The 10,000-nt window shown below is 51.1% G+C and overlaps 1 protein-coding gene across 1 annotated transcript in view; it reads left to right on the forward strand.

The window, feature by feature from the left end:
• Nucleotides 1–10,000, forward strand: part of LOC311319822 (breast cancer anti-estrogen resistance protein 1-like) — a gene marked incomplete at its 3' end in the record, with an annotated part of 27,928 nt that overhangs the window by 11,813 nt on the left and 6,115 nt on the right. The window contains exon 2 of the mRNA XM_084451428.1: nt 4,750–5,439. Within this exon, the coding sequence (XP_084307554.1) occupies nt 4,750–5,439 (690 nt within the window). The remainder of the gene's footprint in view (nt 1–4,749; nt 5,440–10,000) is intronic.

Here is a 10,000-nt window from a genome sequence, read left to right on the forward strand (position 1 = left end):
ATGACCCTGGTGTAACAGTTATGTGGCGTGTGTGTGTGTGTGTGTGTGTGTGTGTGTGTGTGTGTGTGTGTGTGTGTGTGTGAATCAGTGTATCCCAGTAGTCTACCGCTGCATGTGAACAAGATGTCGCTGACCAGTGCTCATCCAGACTGTTCCTGTTTCACTCACAGACATAAACATGAGGTCATAAAAATGACTGCTCTCGCACGGGTGTGTCCGTACCCGAGTGTGTGTGTGTGTGTGTGTGTGTGTTTCTGTGGGTGTATTGCGTGGGTGTGTGCACTGCAAGAATATAATCAAGAGGATTGTAGAATGCATCGACTTATTGACTCACAGCCAATCAGAGCAGCATTGACTCACAGCCAATCAGAGCAGCACGTGAATCACTCTCTAGGCACTTCCTGTTTTAGTGGGACACAGAGAGAGGGGCAGGGAGAGATCAGAAGGAGAGAGAGGGGCAGAGAGATGTGAAAGAGACAAGCCCTCAGCTAGTAGATACAAAGTTCAACTCTAGTGATGTCATCTGGGTTCTGCCCGCTGGCGTTCGGCCAACAGAGAACAACTCTGCCGACAGGAAGTAGAACACAGGAATCTCTTTCTTTCTTTCTTTCTTTCTTTCTTTCTTTCTTTCTTTCTTTCTTTCTTTCTTTCTTTCTTTCTTTCTTTCTTTCTTTCTTTCTTTCTTTCTTTCTTTCTCTTTCTTCCTTTCTTTCTTTCTTTCTTTCTTTCTTTCTCTTTATTTATTTATTTATTTATTTATTTATTTCTCTTTCTTTCTTTCTTTCTTTCTTTCTTTCTTTCTATCTTTCTTTCTTTCTTTCTCTTCTCTTTTCTGGTTGGAAGAAGGAGATAACTAGCAGGAACCCATCGTTGTGTCTTTGTCTCCAGACAGACGGACTCTGTGTTGAAATATTATGCACACATTACCATAATCTACAGCCCTGGCCTGTTCACCAGCGCCTGGCTGGATACAGGAATTAAGAGAAGGGATGCATATATATACATGGACAGGCTCATTATCATTGATTATCATTTATTATAGCGCATTAGCGGTAGCCGCTTTTATACCTAGGGCAGTTACTCTAGATACTAGCTAGTCTCGCATAGCCCCTCCACACTTGGTTTATGCTGTGTCAGCGCTGGAGAAAGGTCAGGCTGGACTCTACCATTCAGGGATAGAGGGGGGGACAAACTCAACAATCGTCTTGGGCGGAGCAGTTGCTAAGCTGTTTCATGTAGTCTGGATTGAATCTGATTGGGCGGACAACAGATTTTGCCGCCATTGATTGGGCAGTAATACACGAATGACAAGGCCTATCCCCAAAACCTCCATCCGTTGAGTCAGTCAAGGTACCAGCTACTATTGCACCTAGCTACTCCTACTATTGTTGTTGGCAGATCAACCTGGGTGATTGTAGCACTCTCTCTTGATGAAGGGGGGGGCTGCTTGAGATTTAGATACGATGAAATGAGACACCTCAGGATCACAAAGATGCCCACCTTGGTCTAGTGGCGTGGAGGCCGGGGTTTGATCCCTGCTGGTAACATGGAGCTGCTTGGAGAGACAGAAGACTTCTTGGGCTGCGTTCCGAATCGCATACTTCTACTACTTACTACCAGTACCTACTACAGCTGCCCTTAGAAAGTACGTACTTTGCAAGCAGTAGGCATCCAATTGGGACATACTACCTTGTCATAACATTGCGCCTTGAAATTTGCCCACATCCGTCGCTGTCCATAACGCGACATTCGTCTACAGCTGTCACGACTCGCACATGTGACGCACATTTCCGCTGCGCACAGGATTGTGGGTCAGAATAGCCAGAAAAGCCTGCTGGCTTGCATACTGCAAAATACGACCGGATGTAGTAGGTCATCCTGGTATTTTTGCCATACTGCATGTGGCATACTATGTATTGGGACATACTACATCCTGTTTTGTCATACTATATAGTAGGGTAGTATGCGATTCGGAACGCAGCCTTGGACTTGGCTACTGCCAAGATGCGACTGAGTTAAACTGGCCGGATCTCAATCGGCTCTTCATGGCTCGCTGGGGCCGGAGAGATGGTCATTATCTCACTGCTCTCAGCGTGTCTGTGGGCATGTATGCCTGCTTGTGTGCTAGCCTGTCCTGGTGTATGGTGTGTGTGTGTGTGTGTGTGTGTGTGTGTGTGTGCAGCATGGTGACATCGCAGACAGCTGCTGGACCTAGACCACCACTCAGCCACTACAATGAGCTGTGTGTGTGTGTGTGTGCGTGTGTGTGTGTGATTGTGTGTGTGTTTGTGTGTGTGTGTGTGTGTGTGTGTGTGTGATAGGGACAGACAGAGTATTCATCACAGGACACAGATTGGCAGATCCAGAGAAGACAGAGACGTGCATTCATCTCCCTTTCTCTCCAGCACACACACACAAACAAACACACACACACACACACACGCACACACACACACACACACACACACACACACACACACACACACACACTCACACACAAACACACACACGCACACACACACACACACGCACACACACGCACGCACAACGCACACACACCACAGAGAGACACACACACACGCACATACACACCCACACACACACACACACACACACACACACACACACACATACTGTACACACACACAACAGAGACAGGGGGACACATGCCACAGAGAGAGACAGGACACACACACACACACACACACACACACACACACCACAGAGAGACAGGGACACACCACAGGGACCTAGTGTATCAGTGAATGGATGGTACAGTAGTCATATTTACACTATCTACTGTACCTGTTACTGTACACACACACATACACACACACACACACACACACACACTCAGAGGAGAATAGAGTGTTTTATGTCCTGTCCTGTGACATACTAGCCTCATGTCCAGGGGGTGTACTTGTACATACTAGCCTCATGTCCAGGGGGTGTACTAGTACATACTAGCGTCATGTCCAGGGGGGGTACTAGTACATACTAGCGTCATGTCCAGGGGGTGGACTTGTACATACTAGCATCATGTCCAGGGGGTGTACTAGTACATACTAGCCTCATGTCCAGGGGGTGTACTAGTACATACTAGCGTCATGTCCAGGGGGTGTACTTGTACATACTAGCCTCATGTCCAGGGGGTGTACTAGTACATACTAGCGTCATGTCCAGGGGGTGTACTAGTACATACTAGCGTCATGTCCAGGGAGTGTACTTGTACATACTAGCCTCATGTCCAGGGGGTGTACTTGTACATACTAGCGTCATGTCCAGGGGGTGTACTTGTACATACTAGCGTCATGTCCAGGGAATGTACTAGTACATACTAGCGTCATGTCCAGGGAGTGTACTTGTACATACTAGCCTCATGTCCAGGGGGTGTACTAGTACATACTAGCGTCATGTCCAGGGAGTGTACTAGTACATACTAGCGTCATGTCCAGGGGGGTGTACTTATACATACTAGCGTCATGTCCAGGGGGTGTACTTGTACATACTAGCCTCATGTCCAGGGAGTGTACTTGTACATACTAGCCTCATGTCCAGGGAGTGTACTAGTACATACTAGCGTCATGTCCAGGGGGGTGTACTTATACATACTAGCGTCATGTCCAGGGGGTGGACTTGTACATACTAGCCTCATGTCCAGGGGGTGTACTAGTACATACTAGCGTCATGTCCAGGGGGGTGTACTTATACATACTAGCGTCATGTCCAGGGAGTGTACTTGTACATCAAGCAGCCTTATAAGGAATCCGCCCTATGAGCCACCGGGCTCCAGATCCATTAGTTTTCAAGGCTCTTTATGTGGTGATTTAGACCCACATAGACTCTGTCCTCTTCTTGTCCCCCTAATAAACTCAGAGAGCTACTTCTCTGGACAACAAGAAGCCAGACCATCCATCAGGAAGTGGCCCCTCATAATGAGCCAATCAGACGGGGACCATTCAGCCCAGGGACAGTGATGGAGGGCCGTGTGTGACCTGGGGCTGTGTGTGAGTGTGTGTGTGTGTGTGTGTGTGTGTGTGTGTGTGAGAGAGAGAGAGAGAGATGGCACTGTGCCAGGGAGCACCAGTTCTCTACAGCACCAGGGTACTCTGGAAGAGGAGGGAGAAGCAAGATGGAGGCAGACAGACAGACAGACAGACAGACAGACAGACAGACAGACAGACAGACAGACAGACAGACAGACAGACAGACAGACAGACAGACAGACAGACAGACAGACAGACAGACAGACAGAGAGGGAGGTGCTGGTCACAGAGACACAACTAATATTGGTCTGGTTTCCAAGAGAACCTGAGCGAGGGGGCGGTCCTGTTTGCTCTGTGCTGGGCAGATGGAGTGTGTGTGTGTGTGTGTGTGTGTGTGTGTGTGTGTGTATGTGTGTGTGTGTGTGTGTGTCTGTGGGGCTGTTAGCTGAGTGACTTGTCGTTATTTAACTCCATAGACCAGCCTGCCCATTCAACCCTTGGTCACAGCTGATTGTCTCTCCTCTCTCTCCTCTCTTCTTCTGTCCCCTCTTTTCCTCTCCTCTGCTCTCTCTCCTCTCCTCTCCTCTCCTCTGCTGTCCTCTCTCTCCTCTCTTCTTCTGTCCACTCCTTTCCCCTCCTCTCCTCTTTCTCTCTCTCCTCTCCTCTCTCTCCTCTCCCCTCCTCTCCTCTTGCTCTCTCTCTTCTGAGTTCACTAGTGGGTCTGTGTTCCCAGACTGACTGTCGTCCCGTCTCCTTCTTCCAGAACATTCTGGCCAAGGCGCTGTACGACAACGTGGCGGAGTCCCCGGACGAGCTGTCCTTCCGGAAGGGTGACATCATGACGGTGCTGGAGCGCGACACGCAGGGATTGGACGGCTGGTGGCTCTGCTCGCTGCACGGACGCCAGGGCATCGTCCCCGGCAACCGTCTGAAGATCCTGGTGGGCATGTACGACAAGCAGGGGGCTACGCCCACCACCCCCCAGCCTGGCCCCGCCCCTGCCCTCCCCCACCTGCCACGCCCACCCCTCCACAGCGGCTACAGCAAGCCCCTCCCCACCTCCCAGTACACTGCCATGCACCCCGCCTACTCCATCCCGGGCTCCGCCCCCCCCGCCACGCCCGACAGCATCTACATGATGCCCCCCTCCCACGGCAAGCCCTCCCCACAGAGCCTGTACCAGATCCCCTCCGGCCCTCAGACCCCCCAGGGGCCCCCCAAGGCCCCCCAGAAACAGCACCACCCCGTGGGGCAGGACATCTACCAGGTGCCCCCCTCCGCAGGCCCGGCTCTGAGCCAGGACATCTACCAGGTCCCTCCCCCAGCGGGGGGGCTCGGCCTGGGGCAGGACATCTACCAGGTGCCCCCGTCTCTCAGCCAGTCTCAGGACATCTACCAGACGCCCCCCTCCCTGGAGAAGAGGAGCTGGGACCCCCCCAAACTGCTGGGCAAGGTGAGATACACACACACACACATCCAGGTAGCTCACCTGCAGGGTTAGGGTTAGGGTAGACTCACCGGTCAGTCTGTAAACAATGTTCTCAACTACAGACTGAAGACATTCGTCCAGGTTTTGTTGATAAAAGTGGGTGGAAACAATTTGAGAGGTTGAAAAAAAACTGCATTGCAGAACCAATCCTTTCGAGGTCGGAGATCAGGGTCAGGGGTCAGGGGTCGGGTTAGGGTCAGCTCCTCAGGATGGACACGGACCAGACTGACCTGGAACTCACAAACACCAGCGACAGAACGGAGGTGGAAGACTCAAATAAATTCATGTGAAAAAGACCGTTTCCTTTCACAGATAAGATAAGCCTGTTTTTAGACCAGCATGCACCGTGTTCTGAACACGCTGAACGCCCTGAACACGCTGAACGCGCCCAGGAGGGTGATAAGAGGGTCAGTGTGGAGGGCAGAGGAGACCACGACCTTCTAGACTGCTCTACTTTGGACCGCTTCTCCTCCTGGGCTTTCAAATCTCAGCTTCCTGTTATTGTTGTTCTTAAATTCTTCAGTGCTTTGTGTGTGTGTGTGTGTGTTTGTGTGTGTGTGATGTTTGTGTGTGTGTGTGCGTGCGTGCGTGTGTGCGTGCGTGTGTGTATGGTGTTTATGTGTGTGCGTGTGTGTATGTGTGTATGGTGTTTCTGTGTGTGTGGGTGTGTGTGTGTGTGTGTGTTCTCGGTGTAGTAAACAGCTCAAGGCTCTGTCAGAGAAGAAAGGATGGATGATGGAGAGGTGGAGAGGGAGGAGGGAGGATGGAAGGATGATGGAGAGGTGGAGAGAGGGAGGAGGGAGGATGGAAGGATGATGGAGAGGTGGAGAGAGGGAGGAGGGAGGATGGAAGGATGATGGAGAGGTGGAGAGAGGGAGGAGGGAGGATGGAAGGATGATGGAGAGGTGGAGAGAGGGAGGAGGGAGGATGGAAGGATGATGGAGAGGTGGAGAGAGGGAGGAGGGAGGATGGATGGATGATGGAGAGGTGGAGAGGGAGGAGGGAGGATGGGTGGATGATGGAGAGGTGGAGAGGGAGGAGGGAGGATGGATGGATGATGGAGAGGTGGAGAGAGGGAGGAGGGAGGATGGATGGATGATGGAGAGGTGGAGAGGGAGGAGGGAGGATGGATGGATGATGGAGAGGTGGAGAGGGAGGAGGGAGGATGGATGGATGATGGAGAGGTGGAGAGGGAGGAGGGAGGATGGATGGATGATGGAGAGGTGGAGAGAGGGAGGAGGGAGGATGGATGGATGATGGAGAGGTGGAGAGAGGGAGGAGGGAGGATGGATGGATGATGGAGAGGTGGAGAGAGGGAGGAGGGAGGATGGAAGGATGATGGAGAGGTGGAGAGAGGGAGGAGAGCAGGAGGAGATGTGCATGAGAGCAACGTTTAATAATTCAGCTTCTCTCAGGGGAGGAGTGAGTAAGCGTTTTACTGTCCTAAGTACCAGGGTGGGCAGACAATGAATGGTGTGTGTGTGTGTGTGTGTGTGTGTGTGTGTGTGTGTGAGCTGGTATTCTCTAGAGAGTGCCCCCCCCCCCTCCACCCCCAGCAGGCCTGTCGAGGTGCATTGAGCCATATATGTGAGCAGCACTGTGAAGTGAGTGTGTGTGCGTGTGTGTGTGTAGTGGAGTGTGATGATGATGATGATGATGATGATGGTGCAGCAGACAGGTACATCAAGTTACCCCCCGCCTCCCCAACTCACCCCCTCTCCCTCTCGACCCTCCACCCTAGAACAGACCAGACCAGACCAGACCAGACCAGACCAGACCAGACCAGACTAGACTAGACCAGACCAGACCAGACCAGACCAGACCAGACCAGACCAGACCAGACTAGACCAGACCAGACCAGACCAGACCAGACCAGACCAGACCAGACCAGACCAGACTAGACCAGACCAGACCACACCACACCAGACCAGACTAGACCAGACCAGACCAGACCAGACTAGACTAGACCAGACTAGACTAGACTAGACCAGACCAGACCAGACCAGACCAGACCAGACTAGACCAGACTAGACCAGACTAGACCAGACCAGACCAGACCAGACTAGACTAGACTAGACTAGACCAGACCAGCCCAGACCAGACCAGACCAGACCAGACCAGACTAGACCAGACCAGACCAGACTAGACCAGACCAGACTAGACCAGACCAGACCAGACCAGACCAGACCAGACTAGACCAGACCAGACCAGACCAGACCAGACCAGACCAGACTAGACTAGACCAGACCAGACTAGACCAGACTAGACCAGACCAGACCAGACCAGACAGTTAGACAGTGTCAGCTTTGTCAGGAGGCATACATTAATGGAACGGACTGCGTACCCAGACACATAGAGGCGACACACACCCGGCTCTTCTACTGTATCCTGTATCCTGCTTTCCCGCCGACGACGAGCCAATCAGAGTGAAACTTCCAGTGGAGAAGGAAGCCGGGAATTTCCTTCAGACTCTCAGAGGAATGGAAGTGCTGGAAACGTTCTGGAATGTCCCAAGAACACTCATTTACTGGTGTCATCACCACTAGACGGCACAGGACAATGACGAGGACAGGAAGGATGGAAATAATCACCCTCGTACCGACCTACGACCCCGAGGTCTTAACTAACACCAACCAACACCAACATTGGATTGGTGTGCCATTGTTTGTTGGTGACTGTTGACGTCAGTTGGATGGAATTTCAGTTGAATTTTAAACCAACATTCTAACACCAACTGCCAAATGTATCATGCCGAGTGTTGGGAGTTGGTTGGCGTTGGTTGGGGCCGCGTGCAGTAGGGCTGCAGCTATCAATTAGTTTAGTAATCGATTATTCTATCGATTATTCCCATGATTAATCGAGGAATCGCGTAAGATTCTTATTATTTTTTGCCGTGATGTCTTGTGACATTACGACGCTGTTTACTGAAAAAAGAGGTGAAATTAGTTCCACTGTATCCACTGCAGATACAGTACCCCCCCTCAATGTAGCTGATTGTGATAGAGATGCATACTGTAGTGTAATGTTAGCGGGCTAGGTAGCTTAGCTAGCCGGTTAGCTTAGCTCCCTACAGTAGCTTGCTTGCCCCTTAGCTAATCAGCTAGCTTGCTAACATTACACTACATTATGTGTCTCTATGACAAGCAGCTACATTGAGTTTTGACTTTAAGCTTACATTAGCTGGCTAATCTCTGAAGCTGACTTTAGCTACAACATTGTGCAAGAATTTGAAGTGTGGATCAAGCCCTTATTTTCTGTGGTAATTTTCTTGATCAAAACGTAGCTAATTTAGGGACATCACAACTAGCCACCACGTTCTGCCAAATTGACTTGCACCCTTGTGACGGACTCTTGCGTGCGTATCGTTGGACTGGATGCCTTCTGTATCCTGTTGCATCGATGTCTGCTATTCTGCTAAGATAGTTACGCTTTACAATACACTGTACTGAGTTTTCGTTTTGTTTAAGCTTGAAATGATCCCAAACTTTGGACACTTTCTGTCGTTTCCTGTGGCGTGTCTCTCCTCCTCGCCCAAGCCATCTGGAGCTCACCTCACATGTCCATAACAACAGTTGTGCGCCGTTTCTCTCTCTCTCTCTGAGCTTCCCTGACTGGTGGAGGAGCAGATTATTATTAGAGTGCTTCTTAGCTCCACAGGGCCTGAAGTTACTGGAGCGTTACTAGAACGTTACTAGAGCGTTACTGGAGCGTACCTTGAGAACGTCCTCTATTGTTATCAAGTGTCCTTGTGCCTGGTTTACCTCCCTACACACACACACACACACATACAATACTGCACACACACACGCACATACTGCACACACACACACACACACACACGCATGCACGCATGCGCGCACACACATGCACACACAGACACACACACTCACACACATCACATTGCCTCTCTGCTGCTGCCATTTTCTCATTAGGAGATAAGGAGTTCTTGCTGAGCGACAAGATGACAGGCAGAGAGCCAACACACACACACACACACACACACACACACACACACACACACACACACACACACAGACACACACACCTATACACACACACACACACACACACACACACATGTGCAGACGCACACACGCACACACACATATGCAGACGCACGCACACACACACACACACACGGATGAACACTAATTGCAGAGTGATGAAACATGCAGCCATTGTTTCAGAGTCCTCCGATGATCGACTGGGGGAGGAGATAACTGGAGGTCTACAGTTACAGACACACACACACACACACGGGAGGAGGGGTGGGGAGAGTGAGGCGGGGTGTGGAGGGGTGAGGACTGCTGTAACAATGTCCTCTTGGTACCAAGAACCCCCCCCTCTGAACCCCCCAGTCTGGCGCCTTTGAAAGGAGGCATGAGGTTGCCATGATCCTCCTCAGCTGTGTGTGTGTGTGTGTGTGTGTGTGTGTGTGTGTGTGTGTTCGGGGGCAGTAAGGGCAGGCAACAGAAGCAGCAGCTGGAGCTTCTGTGATTGGTCGGTCAGCGCTCATCAAAGAGGA

The sequence above is a fragment of the Borostomias antarcticus genome (assembly GCF_949987555.1).
Source record: "Borostomias antarcticus genome assembly, chromosome: 16".
Taxonomy (NCBI): Eukaryota; Metazoa; Chordata; class Actinopteri; order Stomiiformes; family Stomiidae; genus Borostomias; species Borostomias antarcticus.